This window comes from Gymnoscopelus microlampas, assembly GCF_963454915.1.
Source record: "Gymnoscopelus microlampas genome assembly, chromosome: 18".
In the NCBI taxonomy this organism is placed as follows: domain Eukaryota; kingdom Metazoa; phylum Chordata; class Actinopteri; order Myctophiformes; family Myctophidae; genus Gymnoscopelus; species Gymnoscopelus microlampas.
In genome coordinates this window covers 38,766,379-38,787,174 of record NC_139955.1, presented here as the reverse complement: position 1 = coordinate 38,787,174, position 20,796 = coordinate 38,766,379, and the positions used below count along the sequence as shown (strand labels likewise).

Sequence of the window (20,796 nt, the reverse complement as noted above, 5' to 3'; positions counted from 1 at the left end):
TGCACTGAATTTGTGTCTTTTTGTGAGGATAATGTTTTTTTCCTGAAAACATTAGATACCCCAAACTCTTATAATCCTGAGTTCTGTGTGAGATGGACCATTTTGGTTTCAATATACTCCCTACTAAAATGTAATTATATTTAGAGTGTAATCACGGTAAAAGTTTAGGAGATCGTCTTAGGGTTTTCTGTGTGTCTGTGTTTCTGTCTGTGTTTCATCTCCTTCTGGCTGCCTGGAGCCTCCTTGGATGTTCTCTGAGATGAAGGGAAAAAAAGAATAAGAGTGGAGAGTAAAGGAAGGGATTCCCTTCCCTGTCTCCTCTGGGAAAGATGGAGGGTGTATTGACTGAGAGCACGGAGGCAGAGCTTAATCAGTCTCTCAGCCGAACACTTGGCTACTCCAGAGAGCTCTGCCTTTTCAGACGGAGGCTGTTTGTAGGATGTTTTGTTTACAAGAATTTGCTCTTAAGATTTCTTTTTTTTCTTGCTTTCTTATACCTTAAAGAAATGCTACGTTTTGTATCCAAAGTCTGTGTGGCTCTTTAGTGTATTGTACTGTAAATGGTAGCACTTCAGTTTGTTTCTCTCCTCGGCTTCATAAAGCGACATTTATTCTCCATGTGCGTGTGTGGTGATTTACCGCACCACTGAATCCTTCACATAAACACAGCTTACAGTTAGTTCACACCGACCGAGACCCTGGAAGAACACACTTCTTCCGGGAATGGATTTGAAACACCTGACATTATTAATGTGGTTTGGCGGTTGCCAGCTTTCAGTGGGAGTTGACCTGGGAATGTTCTGTATGCCACAAATAACTCTGGAAGTAGGAAATGAAGCATGTTGTCAACCAACCCTGGCATCGTTTCATTACTGTACATTGCTGTGGAGGTTGAGGAGTTCAGTGTGACCTTGGCAGAAATGTAGGGACTGATATTAAGTTGTATTTATGATCATTTTAACCCATTAAGACCTGAGGCCGATTCTACAAATGCCTTCTAAACCAGTAGTTCTCAAAATGTTTAGAGCCAAGGAACTCCAAAAATGATACGTATTTGGCCGCGGGTCCCCCATCTGAAAATGTTTTGTGCCAGGGGCCCCAAGAAGAGAAGATTTGTGTTAAAAGAAATAAAAATGTTTGAAACACTTTCAACTTTTTTTTTAAAAGTGTTCAAAAGTAGCAGATGTACAAGCTCGCAGCGCGGCACGAAGTGACGCGCTGTGAGCTTGTATATCTGCTATTTTTGAGAACCACTGTTCTAAACCACTGTTCTAAATCCTAAGAGTTTTCAGAAAAACTGATGTTGCTGTATATATTAAAGCAAAAATTTAAAATGACCGATGCTTTCCCAGTTTTGATGGGTTAATATCACAGGTTTTGATGTAAAAGAATAAATAGCATTATAGTTCGATGAGGACATAGAGAGACGCCAACTGGGAAAGATGAGGAAAAATAACGAAAATAAAATGAGTATGATTCTAAAATGAAATGAGGTCAGCAGGGGGACGATGCGGCAAACTCAGTTTGATGCAGTTGACTGTTATTTACTCATTGATTTAATTACAGACATGTTTCTGGTTCAGTTTATACAAATGAATTTCAGGCAGCAGCCTACATTGGTTAAAGCCCAGCCTCTTCAAAGGCCCTCTCTCTCCCTCAGTGTAATTAGGACCCGTTAATTAAGCTCTTTTCTTTCATGGGGATTAATATGGAATAGTGATTGCAGTACCATAAACAGCTCCTGAACACATGGGGCAGAAACCCCAGTTCAGTCCACACATCTTAACATTTCATCTATTACCATGGAACCAAGGAATGACATGTTATGAAGCATAAGTTCAATGTATTTGTGTGTGTCCATGCACATGTACATTTGTGTCCATTGTAGTGTGTGTGTGTGTGTGTGTGTGTGTGTGTGTGTGTGTGTGTGTGTGTGTGTGTGTGTGTGTGTGTGTGTGTGTGTGTGTGTGTGTGTGTGTGTGTGTGTGTGTGTGTGTGTGTGTGTGTGTGTGTGTGTGTGTGTGTGTGTGTGTGTGCGTGTGTGTGTGTGCTTCTCCTGATTATATGTAGTGGATTCTCCTTAACTTACACTTTGCTTGGCAGATATGTAACTTGGACATGAGAAAGGCTGTAGTAATTTTAGCCAGCTTCTGAGTTGTAAATTGAGTCTATATAGGAAGTGACAGTTCATATGAATTACCTGTAGTTTTGCTGTTTTACCCCTGCTGGTGTCAGAAAGAATTACTCTCCATTCAAGTGGGTGGGTTTTTGCCGAAATTGATTTTATTAGCTTAATAAACATTGTCATAAATACTATATGCTTCCAGTCGCTAGTTTAAAGTCTTCTTTCAATCACCATGATATGCGTTTTGGTAAATTATGGTCCCATTTATTTGAAAATTGATGATGATAAAGTAGGGTATGTTCTAGGAGGGGCGTGGCTACCTTGTGATGCTTTGATTGACAAGCTACACAACCAATAGCATTCATTCCCCACCCCCGCTATGCTCCCAACCAATAGCATTCATTTCCGGTTGTATAGGATATGACGCAATATAGAAAGATGGCGGATTTGAAATTGCTGAAAAATAGGCTTCATTTACGGTCTGTAGTAAGTACCAATTCACATTAAATTAAATACATTTGAAGCCAGGTAATCTACCCACTTGGTCCCAAAGACTCTGTCTTGCCTAAATGGAGAGATGGCCCTAATTGGATCCTAAATGTCCAAGTTGGATCCATAATCCTGAGTCCTGACCCAAGAATGAAAGCATTAGGCTGCACATAAACTACGGTGGGAGGCTGGTGATGACAGATATTTTTGGATTGACGTTGTCAGGCTCTCAGTGAGCACTGTAGTGTTATTATGAAGGTGCAGTACATCACTCACACATCAACAAGCTAACAACCACCATGGTTATGAATTGTTTTGGACAGAGAAAGGGACATTGTGTTCATTAAGGATTCTTCCTCCTCTAAAGAAAGCCTAGCATTCCTCCTCAGCCAGTGGCTGCTGCTCCTGCTACATCATTAGGATCAATGGACCGATCGATGCCCTCCTGAGACCTAATCACTTATAGATTAATCATGGCACTCTTAGCTGTCAATAGTTGCCTGGTTCTGGGATGTGTTCGTCAATAGTGATTCATTGTGGAGGGCCAAGAGGTTTTGTCTTGCTTGTACCTCAAGAGCAGAGGACTGACAAAAGGTGTCGACCAAGTTCAGCCAAACATCATCATCACACAAGGTTGTTTTGTAAAGTTTGAAATTCTTCTCATTAGAGAGGTGTGATGATATATTTTGTTGTTAACATACTGTGTGCGATCTTTCTCTCTTTACCCCTTTCTCTCCCCCGTCCTCCCTCGTTCCTCCGTCTGTGTTATCAGTGTAATCGGTCTTTGTCTGTCAGCCCTCTTGAGTGTGATAAGAAGGGGAAATGCTCTGCTCCAGTCCCGTCCAGTAAATAGATGCTTCTCTCCCTGACAAACACGCACAACATGCTGCTTGCTCTGTGTTTAGTTGATGGCTTAGAACGTACATGGGCAACTGGCGGCCCGGGGGCCACATGCGGCTCCCACCTTCACTTAATACTGATATATTATGATTTCAGCTGTTACAATTCCTAACATGCAAACATGACCTGCTTTAATTACTTCAGTCTACAGTATATTAGTAGCTTAATGACTAGTATGAAAATTCTATTGTCTTTTTTATGGCCAATGTATTTGTATTTAAGTTCATAACGTTAACATAAGTATAACTAAATGCATTTGAAATAAATACAAAACATTTACCTTTCAGGATTCTAATTCAAAAATAGCAAAAGAAAATTCAGGATTCCAATTCAAAAATAGCAAAAATAGCAGATCTACAAGCTCAAAACGCGAAGTACGGCATTAATTCACGAAAAAAGTTACAATACGGAGATAAGAGGCATCTGCCTGACAGTATATGCAATGTAGCCGTCTGTAGTGAGTGTAGTGGCCCTCTATCAAAGTTGCCCACCCCCTCGCTTAGAAGATGGCTCCTGGTGAGGGAATAGAAATTGAGTTGAAATTGTTTATGAGAAGCGATCAGCCCTGGCGAGTCCTCGGCACACATAGTTCATACATATATTCCGCTCTCCTCTTGAGTGTCGGGGATGTTTTAATGTTAATTTTCCCTTTATTTTTCTATCCCTCTCCCACGTTGCCTCTTCAAAGCTCCGCCGCGGCGTCATTCAAACGGAAACGGTTCTCAGTCATATCAAGGGAGGATTTGAATGGCTTCTCAGCCATTCATCTAGCAATCAAAGCGAGAGAGCTATAAGTCTGACTTTGCATCGGAGCCCGGTTTAATCAACGCCGCTGTTTTCAAAAGAGGCACCCATGGCATTTAGTTGTTTGATGCGAAACAGTGAGTCTCGTTTAGGGGAATGGTAATTGGGTATTTAGCTGGAGTCGCTAAATAAAGACTGTGCAGAGTTCACGACAGAGCAGTTCTAATTTGTTGGTTCGTGTCAGCGTTATTATTCAATCAGTCCACACCGAGATGACTTGTTTATTCGCCCTCCGGTGGCTTTGCGTTTCTCGGCTTAAAAGTGCAAGTAAATGTGTTCTAGGGGAAAGACGGCTCAGGTAGAATATTTTGCTGCTCTTTAGAGGTAATTGCTTATGCCGTACATCTTTTTACATGAGGGGTTCTTTTCTCCTTGCTCGGTTTCGCCTCATTTTTTGGACCGGGTTAACCCTTTAACGCCCGGAAACGCGTCTGTGTGACATTTTTTGTATTTCTTTAGGCTATTCAAAAATAGCAGATATACAAGCTCATAGCGCGGCACCAAGTGCCGCGCTATGAGCTTGTAGATCTGTTATTTTTTGAAAAATAGTGAACAGTTGTGCAAATCTTTGAATATGTATATATTTTTTTAAAGCTCTATTACAACTTCTGGGGGTCCTTGGAACAAAATATTTCGAGATGGGGGGTCCACGGCCAAATAAATATCATTTTGCGTGGTCCTTGACATGAAAACGTTTGAGAATCACTGATATTATAGCAACAAATAATGTAGAAGACATTTGTGCAGTCCCCCAGAAGCAAAGATTTGAGTTAAAAGTTTTCGCTTTAAAAAACATACATATTGAAAGATTGGCAAAAATGGTCACAATTAAATAAAAAATTAAACAGCAGATCTACACATTCATAGCGCGGCACTCGGTGCCGTGCTATGAGCTTGTAGATCTGCTATTTTTTTTAACAGCCAAAGAAATGACAAGGATGCGTTCCCGGGCTTAATGGGTTAACCTAATCTAAAATGCAAACGAAGAATTTTGTTTACATGTTGTGTCAGATGTGATATTTAGTCATGCAGCGACATCATCACATGAATAAACATGTCAATCGTGTGCAAACCACTCTCCTTCACAGCTCCTCCAGTATGACAGGCTGAAACGCTCAGGTTGTCCCTCGGCGCTCCCAGCTCACTAATGTGGAACCATGATTTCTGACGGTGTGTAATTGTTGTCAGGGTTAGAGGGTGAAAGGAACACGTGGAGACAGGTACTGTAGATCTCAGTGACAGTGCAGTGTGTGTGTGTGTGTGTGTGTGTGTGTGTGTGTGTGTGTGTGTGCAGCGCTCAGATAGACCTGCGTTCCATTACAGCTGCTTTCTGTAATCTGTCTCCCTCATCAAAGTCATTTTCAGGATCTTCCTGACCGAGCATGCTGCTGAAAGTGAAGGAGAAATATGGTCTGTCCTATGACCAGTGGTGTAAACTAACTAAAGTACATTTACGTACTTAGTACTTAAGTACAATTTTGAGGTGTTTTCACTTTACTGGAGTATTTCCAGTTTTCAGTACTTTTACTTCTACTCCACTACATCTCAGAAGCAAAATATTGTGCTTTTACTCCACTACAATTCTTTGAAAACTTAAGTTACTAGTTACTTTTTAGACCTTGATTATTATCGCAAAACACACTAACCACTTCAGCCCTATATACATTTTGAAAATAGCTAATCTACAAGCTCACAATGCGTCGCGATGCGACGCATTGTGAGCTTGTAGATCGGCTATTTTCAAAAGTTTTTTTTTTATCTTGTGAAATGGGACATTATGCACAATGAGTACTTTCTACTTTTTTACTTTAAGAATATTTTGATGCCAATACTTTTGTACTTTTACTCAAGTCAATGTTGAATTCTGGACTTTTACTTGTAACAGAGTATTTCTATATTGCAGTATTGTTACTTTTACTTAAGTAAAGAATTTGAGTACTTTTTCCACCACTGGTCCTATGAGACCTCAGGGTCCCTCAGGGTCTCTCCTGTTGTCTCTCTCTGTGTGCTGGGTCTCTAATCCCTGCTGTCTTTGTTCCTGGGTCCTAAATGAGATGTGGTGTTGAGGAACACTCTGGGCGTTTCATAATTAACAGATCAAAGCAGCAGAGAGAAGGCCAGTCATACATCATTAAACACTCTGTGTGTGCGTGTGCACACGGGGGTGTGCGTGCGAGCACGGCTTTGCCTTTCTACACAGAGCCGCAGTAAAGCCTACGCCATGTGTGGTTATACATTGCATGCCAGCGTTCCTGAATCGGCGGTGTGACATGTTGCACAACAGCGTCAGCGTTTGACAGCAGTCGTCATTAGATTCTATACATGTACAGCTATATATATATCATACAGATTTATTTTGAAAATACTGAATAATGACATAAAATGGACTGACACTGTTGCAAACCACCAGTCATAGCAGTTCCAGTACGAACAGACTGTCCTTCACCGAGCAACATAAAGGCTGTTTTTCCAAATAAGAAGAGCTTGCTCTGAGTTGTTACCAACTCAGTTATTGTCAAAAAGATCATTTCTAAATGTATAAAACTCTCTTCATAACACTCCCTCTCGTTATAGCCTACAACACAGATGGACTGTGTATGCATTCGGTTGTGTGTGCATTCGCTTAAAGCTTGTACAATTAACTGAGATAAGTTCATGGATATACAGTATACAATCAGTCCCATTCCTTTAATTATGAAGTATTTTCAGAGGAAACGTTCCTAAACCCGTTATTCTGATGATACATATAGCATGGTCCCCCTGGCCTGTCTAAGTCACCCACTAGAGAAAACCCCCACTATTCAACATGTACTGTACGTACTGTATGCATAGTTGACACATGTGTCTAGGCAGTGCTTAATTTGTAAATTATTAAGTGCCAGAGCTCATGAACCCGTCAGTTTTTGACGGTGCATAAAAATATATATATTTTAAACCGTTGGCTCTGTACTTGGTCTGCTCTTTTTACCTCTATACAGTGACTCGCCGAAAATAGCCGATCTACAAGCTCGCAACGCTTCGAAGCGCGAGGTGTTCTCTCTCTGTTTGCATGCATTTTTGTTCTCGCTTGAGCTGATTACTGTATTTGTTGTGATACGGTGCTGTTGTGGATCTATTGCTACTGGTGTAGTTATCTACTGATGTAAGGATTCTGTTATGAGCCATGCACATGACAAACGTGCCACAGCCTGTGGAAGATAACGGTTATGAAGATATCAGACAAACATGATCAGAGCCTAGACAATCACAGTCATTTAGACATTTTCCTCCCCTTTGATTGAAGCACATGCTCCGAAGCTTTAAACTTACAATCCGTAAGTTTTTATGTCGTGCCTGATGGAGGCAATTAAGAGGCATTTGCAATGATGCCTGAAAAACGACAATGAATGTGGCACATCTAGTGTCCAATTGCAGTGCACCTGTTTCTAATAACTTTATTGACAATACCAGTCTGTGTCCTACTCGACACCAGGGTCCACTGCACTCCAACCACTGCAGATGTGCCGCTAGTTACAGTATATTTTATTAACATGCTCTACTGTACAGATTGGTCAAAATGATTCATTTAAAGTGAGTCCCGGATCGTAACTTTAATTATGCCCCCATCTGTCTATTCAGCAATTTCCTATTCAGTGGAGACATTATATTATTCGGCTAATTGCAGGTTTAGGCAGCTCATACTTTGTGGCCATGAATACCCAGTAATAATATGATTGTGTTTCATTCTCAAAGGCTTCTCTGTTCCAAGTTCAGTCGCTGGGCCTGCGGGGGGGTTGAGCCAGTGTGTTTCTACTCTCTCCACCCTCTCATCTTTCTGCATCTGTCTTCTCCTTTCTCATCCTTTTCATCTATATGTTTTTTTCTCTCCCTCTCCTCTCTATACTAACCTCTCTCGAGGCTGTAATAGCCCTGTAGTTAGCTGTTGAAACCCTTTCTGCTTTAAACTAAATAGCCCACAGCTTCTCTCTGCCTGCTGGGGGATGGAGGGAGGGGGTGGGCTTAGTATATATTCAATGGTCCTTAAAATTACTTCATTTCCCCATTGGCTTACTGTGAGAGAGTTTAGGGCAACTAAAGGTCAATCTGGGCCCAATCTCAGTTGTTCTCGCGTCCATGTGGTTCCCCAGATGAAGGGAAAGAGGGCCAACATTATTTTGTTACTGTTAAATATGGCTTTCATGAGTCAAACTCGCATGTTTTCAGTAGAATATTGCTGATACATCCACATCAGAATTGTTACTGTACATCTGCTGTGATGGTATCAGCTCACAGCACTTGGGAATCTTGGATCAATTGAAGCAAACTGGAGCCAGCAGCTAAAATTAAATCATCCTTCTTTCTTTTACAGAGAATTTTCATTAGCATTGATCTTTATACTCTGAGCTCCTCTGATCTTAGTATAAACAATTAAATCTTTCATCGCCATCAGCTCTTTCCCATCCAGTGCAGGCTGTTGGCTCAGAAAGTGCAGTAAAGTTCCATAATCTGTGTTCTCACTGTTAAATGTTTAATGATAGTGGTGCTTTTTTATTGGCAGTATTGTCACTGGCTCCCATGTCTCACTTTCTGGCGACGTGTGTGTGTGTGTGTGTGTGTGTGTGTGTGTGTGTGTGTGTGTGTGTGTGTGTGTGTGTGTGTGTGTGTGTGTGTGTGTGTGTGTGGTGTGTGTGTGTGTGTGTGTGTGTGTGTGTGTGTGTGTGTGTGTGTGTGTGTGTGTGTGTGTGTGTGAGCACGTGTGCGTAGGGGTGTGCATGTCTGTTTGTCTGTCTGTGTGAGTGGATATGTGCATGTTATTTACTGATTTCAGACATACTGTACATAGACGTACATACTGTAGTGTATACTGTATGAAACCAAGAGGCCCGCTGTTGCATTGTGGGATGTTGGGAGTTTAGATGGTCACATGACGATATTGAATCTCATATTGACATTATTTGGTCCGATCAATATCAAGTCAAGATCGGGCCAGTGACTGATATGGGGGACAGAGTGGAAGAAACCTGCACAAGGCTATGACCTACGAATGATGAAATACTACTGTGAAGTATATGTCATATTATCTCAGTCAGCTTATGCTATTTATTAGTCATAAGTGGCATCGTAGATGTCTGAAAAAAAAAACTCTGGCAGTGAATGAGTTCATGTCTGAATGTACCATGTGCTGTTTACATGTTTGACTAATAGTATTGAATTGAATAGTATTCAATCAATCAATCAATCAATCCAGTACAATTACCATTAGGGTACAGTCACACATGCACAGGGGACTGGCCACCCCCCCCCCTCAGCAGAGGTCAGTAGGCTAGTGCAGTTGAATTGACCCCAGGTCTCCCTCAGTCCCTGGGCCAAACACAGCAGGGCTTTCAGATGAATGTCAGCTTAATGTCAAATCAATTCAGGACCTCCGTCCTCTCTTGAGAAGCCCTATGACATTCTATAGAAACCATCTCTGGGCCAATCGGTGATCAGCTGTAACCAGTGGTGGAAGGAAGTACTGTACTCCATTTGTTTTACTTAAGTAGAAGTATCAATACTGCAATGTAGAAATACTACAGTAAGTCAAGTACAGTATAGTCAAAATACCTGTACATTGTAAAGTACTTGAGTAAATGTACTTAGTTACTTTACACCACTGGCTGTAACCCCATGTATTGTCAGAGCAACGCTGCCCGATAGACCACTCAAATTCAAACCAACCTCTGCAACTATGTTGTTCACCTTCCACGCATCTCCACCTTACCAGCCGCGAACTCATTCAAAAGTGTAGGTATTTCCAACACAGCAGCTTGGAACAAAAATCCATAATGGCATACACCTCTGAACTCTGCTTGTAAATCCTTTGGCGTGATCTTAGATTAGATGTTATTGCTCATGCAGCAAATTTCTTTCCCCACAAATACGCCATTTTGCCTCGTCCCCACATTTCGCCATCTTCCCCATGTCATCTGGTTCAAAGATATAATGTGCTGAAATATGCAACTTAACATTTGACTTAGAAATTAGGATCTCGTAGCAACTGTAATGGTCATTTTGACCATAAAGTGAACCAGCACTTGCAATCGAACTACAGCTGTTTATGCTTCTTTATGCGCCTTTGACTGCGCCGTGTGTGTTCGTCTGTATATTCAATTGAATGTTATCTGTCAATAACGAGTACTGAAGCCAAGAAATAATAAATATTAGGGGACACACAGAAGAAATACCCCATAGCAAAGGAAAAAGGTCTGTTTATGGTAAGCTTGAATTTCATATCACACACCATGTGCAATCCTGTAACTTTAACAATAGTTAAATAGCAATATTTAATGAAAACTAATAATAACAGCGTGGCCAGTCCCAAATATGGATTAATGGCAGGATGATGGATCTGAGATGATGATCAGTTCGCAAAATTGGAAAGAATATCAGGGAAAAGTATCAGGGATGTACTTCCCTAGCCTATACTGGCAACGTGCACAAAGAACTTTGGCACCGATTGGTCCAGTATTTTCCGCGAGATTAGCCGCCAACACACAGACTCTCGTTCAAACAGCTCAACCCCATGGTATTGCGGTAATGCGTTTATTGTCTCGGCTCTACAAGGCACACTACTTAATAATGCAAGTGGATATCAAAAGTGGATATCAATGTTATTGCAGCATTTGCACAGAAGCCCTTACGGGCTTGTGTGGTCAAGTAATGAAAAATGCCCGAACCGTGCCCTACTTGGCGAGCAAACACACTGGCCGCTGTCACATATCAGCAAATCAGCGCCGGTCTGAAGGGATCTCAGGGATTTCTCAGCTGTTTGTGTCTGTCTGGCTGCTGTGTTTGTTTTGACAGATAGTTGACATGGTTCTGCTCTGAAGTTGGAAACCTCTTTTTGTCTTTTTTCCCCGGGGTGGCCTCATAACCTGAACATTACCTCTCAGAGAGGTGGTGAGGTGAGCACGCACACAGTGCGTCCCATTAGCACTGTTACTGCAGTAAAACAAGTGTTGTAAACTGTAGTAAAACTGCAGTTAACCCATTAAGGCCTGAGGCCGATTCTACAAATGTCCTCTAAAGAAATTTATTCTTTATTCTGAAAAAACGTATGTTTCTACATCAGTGGTTTTCAACCTTTTTCATGTCAAGGACCCCCAAAATGATTTGAATTTGGCCGCCGACCCCCATCTCAAAATATTTTGTTCCAGGGACCTCGAGAAGCAAAGATTTGAGTTAATGTTTGCTTTAAAAGAATATATATATATTCAAAGATTTGCACACATTTTCACGATTTTTCATAAATAGCAGATCTACAAGCTCATAGCGCGGCACTCGGTGCCGCGCTATGAACTTGTAGATCTGCTATTTTTGAATAGCCAAAGTGTAAAATAATGCTTTTTAGCTCAAATGAAAAAGTGACACAGATGCGTTCCAGGTCTTAAAGGGTTTAAAAAGAAACACTGTCATTGAAGTGCTCCAGCGCAGTATCTCTGTTAATAGAGTCGTATTGGTTAACAAGGCCATTGAAGGTCTTATCAGCAACATTATCATACCGTCACGCCAATTGAATGTTATATCAGCTCTCACTACAGAGAGCTTTTAAAGGAGTGGCTCACATAGTGCTACAGTTGTAGTCCTAAAACACGGACGCGACATTGAAATGGATTCCCTTGCTTCTTACAGATAGCGTTTGTGGAAAATAAGATATGTGTAAGCCTAAGAGCGTTTCACGTTTTATTCTGTGAGATGAGAGATGAGATATACTTTATTAATCCCAGAAGGGAAATTGAGGCGTTAGCGCTGCATAATGGGATGAAATAAATAATCTGACAGACAGACAAAAACACATCAGACACACATGGACACGATCCCACAAGAACAGGGCCGACACAGAACCATTATGCATTAAAGGAGTAGTTCACCCAAACAATTACACACCCCATGAAGCCTTGAATTCATGGATATTTTTTAGTTTTTGTCGCATTCCTGAGCCAATAATTTGATGACCGGCAGAAAGATGCTAATGTCTGGTAGGAGACTCAAATGACCTACATTTGAGTCTCCTACTGGAGAGACTGCCGGTCATCAAATTATTGGCTCAGGAATGCGACAAAAACAAAAACAAAATCCATGAATTCAAGGCTTCATGGGGTGTGTAACTGATAGAAAATAAGCCATTTTTTTGGATGAACTACCCCTTTAAGGGAGAGAGTTCTCATGCATGACATGAATTACATTCTTGTATATCAACCGCTTATTTTCCCGTGTGATGCCTTGATCACAATTTCCTGTGTGATGCCATGATCTTTAGTTGTAGGTTGTCCTTTTAGTTGTAGGTGTGTGTGTGTGTGTGTGTGTGTGTGTGTGTGTGTGTGTGTGTGTGTGTGTGTGTGTGTGTGTGTGTGTGTGTGTGTGTGTGTGTGTGTGTGTGTGTGTGTGTGTGTGTGTGTGTGTGTGTGTGTGTGTGTGTGTGTGTGTGTGTGTGTGGTGTGGTGTGGTGGTGAGAGGGAGGGCAGCTTATTGGCACTGCCCAGACACTGGCAGTCTCACAGCAATTTAACACGTCTGTTAGAGAGAAAGGTCAACCGGAGGAGCCCATTACAGAGCATTAATGTGATGAGATCCACCGTGGAGCTGTGAGAAGGGAGCGTTCTTGTTGACCTTAGCCTTAATGAGTTGGTTTGCTTTACTCTGTGTTTTCCATAACATCTAATTTGCGTTTGTCATTTAAAGATAGTGATATTCTGGCCATCAACTAGAACAGTGGTTCTAGTTGATGGCCTTGGTGTGGTTTTCAGGCCGTGACCCCCCCCCCCCCCAAAAAAAAAAATCATATTTGAACTGGGGACCCCCCACCCTGACAAGCACTTGGAATGTAGGAGTTGAGGCATTACATTTAGTTTGACTCAGTTCGACAGATAAATATTGTGAAAATAGCAGATCTACAAGCTCACAACGCCTCGCAGAGCTCACAATATTTGCCTCTTATATTATTTGACAATTTAGCCAATGTTTGACCAGTTTTTATGGCATAGTTTTGTTGATTACTTTTGCTGCAGTATGGTCTTTTTTTTAGGTCTTAAAAGTCCTAAAATTGTCACTTCACTGTCATCTGGGGACCCCCCCCCCCCTCCCCCCAAATCATGTTTGGGGGTCCTGACCAACAGGGAACCACTGAACTAGAAGGAATAGCGCGTAGTACCTCCATCAGTGTTACGTATGAAACTCCTCACTGTGAGGTGAAAAGAAGCAGCCTTGATGTGATTTTTCTGTAAAATGACTGGCAAATTATAAACGAGTGCTCTATTTTATTTTTTCATTTTGTTGTGGGGGGTTAAGTATAATGATATTATCATTACATACAATATATTGACTTGGGGGGAGAAGAATATTATATTGTCTTATATTCTGGCCCTCAAATTTAAGCTAATCTGATCTTTCATAGGAGTACGCATTGATGCGTGTGTTAGTTATTTGTATGTGTACATGCATGTGTACGTGTGTGTGTGTGTGTGTGTGTGTGTGTGTGTGTGTGTGTGTGTGTGTGTGTGTGTGTGTGTGTGTGTGTGTGTGTGTGTGTGTGTGTGTGTGTGTGTGTGTGTGTGTGTGTGTGTGTGTGTGTGTGTGTGTTTTCTACAATGGATTAGTGTGTTGTCAGGAGACCGTGTCAGTTCAGGTCAAAGGTCAGCGAGACAGGAAGTGTCCAGAGGCCGAGCTGATTGAGCTCTCAGAAGCAGAGGTTCAGAGAGCAGAGAGCGTGTTGACGAACAGATTCTAAATGACAGCGTCACACTGACCTCTCCTCTTCCACTGGGACGCTGAGCTCTCGCTCCACTTTGGCAACAACACCGACATGAAATCACTCAGATGAGTCACTCAGAGGGTCGGAGCTAAGGGATGGCATATCCCAGTTAGACCTGAGGGCGTTTCTACACATATCTTCAAAATCCTAACAGTTTTCTGAAAAACCTGTGTTGCTATATCAGTGGTGCTCAAAACCTATTCATATCATGGACCCCCGAAATGATGTATTTGGCTGCCAGAATCGGCTGTTAGCAGATAGATTAGCAACACGCAAACAGCCCTGCCGTGTCGGCTGTAAACAGCTAAAGTACAAGTGATTCATTCCCCCATAGATCCACGGCCGGGCAAACGGTACAGGAGCCTCGCGAGCAGTACCACCAGACTCTTGAACAGTTTTTACCCAGAAGCAATCAGGCTGCTGAACAAAAACTAAGTCTGGTGACACTGCACAGACTGAACTGTGAAATGTGCTTTAAGGGACACTTTTTTAAGCACTTTCATGACTTTTTATGCATTATGCACTTAGTCACTTTTTGTATTGTATTGTGTAGATTAGTCATTTATGCACTTTATGCCTCTCCTCTCTCTCTATGAGATGACTATCTATCCTTTTAAACTGCAATGATGAGCCTGCACAATTAAGAATTTCACCCACTACGTAATGTGATGTGACAATAAAGATTGATTCTTGATTCAATTCTGATTGATTCATGTAACCCAGAATACACGCACAACTTTCATGAATATGGACACACGCAATTTCTTCAAGAGGAAGAGACATTAATAATGACTCCCTTTCTCGCTCTCTTTCTCTCTCCAGAAGGGATCCGTAACATAACCATGGACTCCAACTCCATGACGATGCCCATGTCAGACCCGGGTGCCTGGGCTACAGCCATGAACAACCTGGGCATGGCTCCCATGAACATGAATGGACAGCCTCTCATGCCAGGTACTGTACCACATTGAACCTAAAACTGAACCTGAAACACAGCTGCTTTCTTTAGACAGCAGTGTGTCCTCTTATGAATTATATAATGTGTTTTGGTCGTCCTCTCACAGTAGGAATGTTTTACAATTACATTGCTTGTATGTAACTCTGCTTACCAAAGCCTTTGTACTCTGTTTTGTTGAACATTTAGTTTAAAGAAAAGCTTAAAGGATTAGTTCACCCAAAAAAAATCGTATTTTCTATCAATGTTTTTGTCACATTCCAAGCCAATAATTGGATGACGGCGGAGTCTTCAGTAGGAGACTAAGAGTCTCCTTTGAGTCTCCTATTGACCGATGACCCGGCCATCAAATGATTGGCTCAGGAATGTGACAAAAACAAAAAAATCTTCATGAATTCAAGACTTCATGGGGTGTGTAATTGATGGAATTTTTTTTTGTTTGGTGAACTATTCCTTTAACTATAAAACGCTGCAGGCTTTTATATATATATTTAACCTATGGCAGCTGTTACTTAGTCAAACCACACCCTCCATGTAATGTAAGGACCTTTCTACTGCACTTCCAATCTATAAGATTGACCAAAAACAAATGCATTACGCTGAGGTATTTGTGCACTGATATAATGTGTGATATAATATGTCAGAGGAGGCCATTCATGTGAGTGAGGATGTTGTCATACAATCCTTCTGTGGTCCATCAGCTGCTTGAAGCTGTCAGGTCAGCAGAAAGAGGAGTGTGGAGGTATATCAGGTTCTCTTCATGGACTTCTTCGGAGATTTGTGTGAGCTAATTCACCCAACTCAGCTTATCTTGTCATCGTCAGTGCATCTGAACGTGTCATGATATCGTTGTCCACATTGATTGTGTGGTTTTGTATTGTCGATTTACTGGAGGCTCTGAACCTCAATGTGATCGGTTTCGCCCCTTCTAGGTGTTTACTGTGTAAACAAAGACTCAAGGCTGCAGCATACTCGGAACTGCATACATACACACGCTACAGAAATGAATTCTGGTGAGATAATAAGAACACATGTATGTCATTGTGGAGAAGACAAAAAAAACACAGTGCCTGACGAAGTTTCGTTTCAGTTTTCAGCAGCACCTCCTAGATATTCTAACTAGCCAAACATTACTGCGGAGACACTAATGTGAACATCGTGTGCCTTGTTCTTACTGTATGTCACATGTTTGATTGAAACCTTCATTTCAGGGAAATCCATTGAGACCAGGGTCTCTTTTTCAATGGCGCCCTGTGTGTACATAAAGAACATTTACAACAATGGTTATACAGACATGACAAAGACAACAAGGTTACACATAAATATAATAAAATAAAGAGGTTTTAAATATATATATATATATTCCAAGCAGGTGCATAGGCCTTGATCCAATATAAGGTCAGCTAAAAATCTTTTAAAAATAGCAAAAGAAACAAGGACATGACTTTTCTTGACATTCGTTCCATATATAAGGTCTTTGCACACAGGGTGCGATTAGTCAATCAGTTTTTATCGTATGCGAAAAAACGCACAAATCGAACTGGGTTCGATTGAAAAAAAAAACGCATCGCATCGCCGCACGGGGTGTGCATGAGGTCATTGAGAACCATGTGTTCATTAAAAAAATTATATTGTCCGTTTTTTCCGTGCGGAAAATCGCTCCCTGTCTGCAAAGGCCTATATATGGAGCATACACACTGAAGGCTGTATCTCCCAGTTTAGTACTGGTTGTAGGCACCTTCAGCAAAATCTTATCTTGAGATCTGGTACCATGACTTGCTGTTAGGTAACCCCAGGCATTGTCTGGGTAAAATGTCTGGGTAACCACAGACATTTTATCAAACTACTTCTCCTCACATCAGTGTTGATTTTGACAGCAAATTTTGATTACGTTTTAGTCATAGTCTTTTGAATACAATTCCATTTAGTTTTTGTCATATTTTAGTCATCTGAAATGTTTACGTTTTTGTCTAGTTTTAGTCGACTAAATATCATCAGATTTTAGTCGACTAAAACTACAGTTGATTTAGTCGACTAAAATGTACTTTGGTGGTGCCTTGATGGCGTCGTAATTGCTGATTTTACACTTGGTTGCATGCTGAAAATAGCCGATCTACAAGCTCACAACGCGTCGCGCTGCGACGCGTTGTGAGCTTGCTATTTTCAGAGTGCAACACCTGAGCATAAAGCATAGTATTTTAGTTCTACTGGATCTCTTCTCCACTAGTCCCTCACTAACATTTTAGTCTAGTTTTTATTTGTTGACAAAATTGTCAATATATTTAGTAGTGATGAGCGGGCCGACCCGTAACCCGCGGGACCCGTGGGTCAACCCGCGGTGCGGGTGGGTCGAGTCAGGATTTCAGAGGCAATTATGTGGGATGCGGGTGAGCGGGTCAGCCGCTCTCACACGCAAAAAAATAAATAAATCACATGCTCTTGTTTTGTCTTTATTCCTAATAAGAATAAGAATAATATCAATAAAACAGTTCGAATACACTTGGGGTGTATACGTGAAGATTATTTAACCTTCATGATTTTACAGAAATCGCGGGTCGCGGGGCGGGTTGAGCCATAGATTTATATATGGGTTCGCGGGGCGGGTTGAGGCGGGTTGGGTTCCGTCGCGGGGCGGGTCATGAAAAAACCCGACCCGCTCATCACTAATATTTAATAGTTTTAGTCATCATAGCTTAGTTTTTATTTAGTTTTTGTCAGTGAAAAAAAGTAGTCAACGAACATTTTTCGTCATAGTTTTAGTCGACGAAATCAACACTGCCTCAAATGCAACAGCCATATCTCTGTCCCGTACCACGTTAAGACCTGGGGCTGTGTACTCTTGTTGACAAGCATAGAATAGTGGAAGGAAGCTTCCTGACGTACCACCACGATGCTTAAAAATGTTACAAGTTATTCCATGCCCTGAGGGAGGGTCCTGAATGAGCTTATGATGAGATGCCTCATCTCTAAAAATGGTTATTTGACTTGATTCATCTTTGAGCAAGGTTATCAAATTATTTTAGCACAACATCCTCCTCTTCTCACAGGAACCCCAGGGCAAGAATGCCTTCCCCTCCATTTATGATGGGAATTACCTAGTAAATGGGGTTTGACCAGATGCCTTAATGAGAGGCTTAAATGCTGATTAATTTGGAATACTTAGGAAACCTTCCTTCAGGCCCCCTGTAAATGAGAAATGATGGGGTGAGTTTAGCTAAAAGAAGCAATATTAGGGGTGCTCTCTTGGGGTGCAGTGCCTACTTTACAAACGGCATAAGACTGAAAGCGTAGTCATAAAATAATAGTTTGGGGAGGCCCAAGCCACATTTAGTTGTTTGTAGTTTTCCTAGATGTACTGTAACCTCTTGTCTTTTGCAGGTCAGATTGACACTTTTTTCAACTGTTTGAGGGAGGGAGGAAGTAGTCAACTTTAGGGATGCAGTTCATTTTTAGAATGCCGGTGATTCTCAAACATTTGTTGTGCCAAGGTCCCCCAAATTGATATGTATTTGGCCGCGGACCCCCACCTGAAAACATGTTGTCCCAGGGACCCCCAGAAGCAAAGATTTGAGTTGGTACCCCCCCCCCCCGGGACCTGGGGTCCCGGGCCCCACTTTGAGAACCAATGTCCTAGGCCACTGAAAATGAAAAATGATTTGGTACAGTAAGAATTCAGGGAGGGGGCCTCAGGTTCTGTCCAGGTAAAAAGTATTATTAGAATATTCAGATACCTTTTTTATAATCCAAGTAGAGCAGGTATATGGAGTTGCCAGTAGAGAAGAAAAATGCATGAAAAATAAGCTTTTGAATGGATCTTTACTGTGACTCCATCCAGGCACATTTTGATCATTTTGAATTGCAGCCGCAAGAGGTTGAATCGCCAGACAGTAGAGCAACAGAGAAATTGCTGAACCTTGTTCCGAGTTCCATACATAAGAAACTACCCCATTAGCTGCTTGAACTGCTGCTTCCAGTTGGTTATGCAATAATTGAACCGATTTCATAAACCACACTTTGCAGTCAGATGCTGTTTCACTGTAGTGGGTGTGTTGCTGTTCTTGACTGCCCACATAACGTTGATAAGGCACCTAATAGTGTCAGAAGGGACTCTTGTCACGAATAAACCAGACTTGGCCGTGGTTTATGAGGGCGGACATCACTTCACCCAAATGGTGAGGTGTAGACACCTGTATTTTTTTACTGTGCATACAATAAACTTTAATGAGAAGAAAGGGAGTACCACCGCACATCAAACACACAGGTCCAGTGCATCACGGGAGCGGGACACATCATCAGACAAAAAAATAAATAAACCACTGGAGCATCACAGATTATTAAATGCCTTTATATTTACAAGGTGATAGTTAAACAAGTGACTAATGTTTCAATGCCAAAGTGCATCTTCATCTGAGTCATGGCTCTGTTAAAGATGCACTTGGTACTGAAACGTTAGTCACTTGTTTACGCAGCACCGTGTAAATAAAAAGGCATTTAATCGTCTGTGTCTTCTAGGAAGACGCTCCAGTGCTTTATTCTTTTTGTCACAAAACTTTAATGGTTTGTACATTTTGGATAGGATTTCCACATCCAGTGAGATGAAGTACATTTGGTGGTAGCTTTTGCATTCAGTGGGTTCCTTATCGTTACAAACTATGGATATTATGGCATAGAGTGGGCGGCAATTCACCACTATCAAAAGTCAAAATAGACATTTTCAATAAAAGTATGTTGCTGATCCTCTGTGCTGTCTTACCTGTCCACTAGGTGTCCTTAGTGTGGGTCTACTGCAAGCCCAGCTGTGTCCTGTTCCCTAGTGTTCTGTCCCTGTGTCTCCTGCTAGTACAGCTGTTTCTTGTTACCTTACGTAACTCCCTGTTAGTATATACAGTATGTCCCAGACCGTTGTCAGTCAGTGCTTGTTTGTTAGTGTGTCTGATGTATAGCTACGCCTCTGAATATCTGTATCTTGTTCAGAGCTATACGCAACAGCCTGCTTTGAATTGCATTCCTTTCTCCCCCAGCCCAGCCTAGGTCAGCTCTATGGAGAATTATTTTCATTTTTTTTAAATTCAGCTTTAAGTCCATCTGGTCTTGCTGCTTTGCTGGATGGTATTTTCCTTATTACCTCTGTTATTGAATAGCCCATAATCAGGCATCAAGGGACTCGCACTGGTCTGTAATGTAGGAAGGCTTAGTCCATTTATAAATGAGAATTTCCTATGCTGGCGATGTGCATGAGGAAGTGTTAAGGCCTGTGTAAAATTCTCTAAAGGTGTTGTTAAAATCCTTAACTTGCTTGTTTCCCATGCCAGCAGATCTCTCTTTCCTCTGCAAATGCCAATAGGATTCAATCCCTATCCCCCGACCTTATAAATCTTGCAATTAAAGTGTGGGAATTGCGTCTATCCTCAGCAAGACAGGGGCCAATTCTGTGTGTGCAGCACAACACACTGCCTTTTGGTTGGTGTAGCTGAAGTCCAGTGTTTAGTGTCTCCCAGAAAGGCAATTGAAAAGAGGAAGGCAATCGGCTCCCCTGCCTCACCGCCTCTGGGAACCCGACAAAACACATTACTGAATCTGCCTCTGTCCTCCATGTCACACCGTTTCTGGCAGAGAGGCGGAGAGCATCCAGTTTCGGCGTTTGTGGCGTTTGGCTTAGCATGTACTGTAGACGTAGTAGACGTGCTGGCCACTGTGAAATTTGGGACAATTCCAGAACGGCTGTGCCATTCCAGGCCGACCAGGCCGGCCGTA

At 41.7% G+C, this 20,796-nt stretch overlaps 1 protein-coding gene across 3 annotated transcripts in view; it reads left to right on the top strand.

Annotated features, from left to right (window-relative positions):
• LOC311065358 (ecto-NOX disulfide-thiol exchanger 2-like) overlaps nt 1-20,796 on the top strand; it is a 237,206-nt gene that overhangs the window by 143,243 nt on the left and 73,167 nt on the right. For all 3 annotated transcript variants that reach the window (XM_084085669.1, XM_084085668.1, XM_084085670.1), the window contains one exon: nt 14,910-15,041. In XM_084085669.1, coding sequence (XP_083941795.1) covers nt 14,910-15,041 — 132 coding nt within the window. The remainder of the gene's footprint in view (nt 1-14,909; nt 15,042-20,796) is intronic.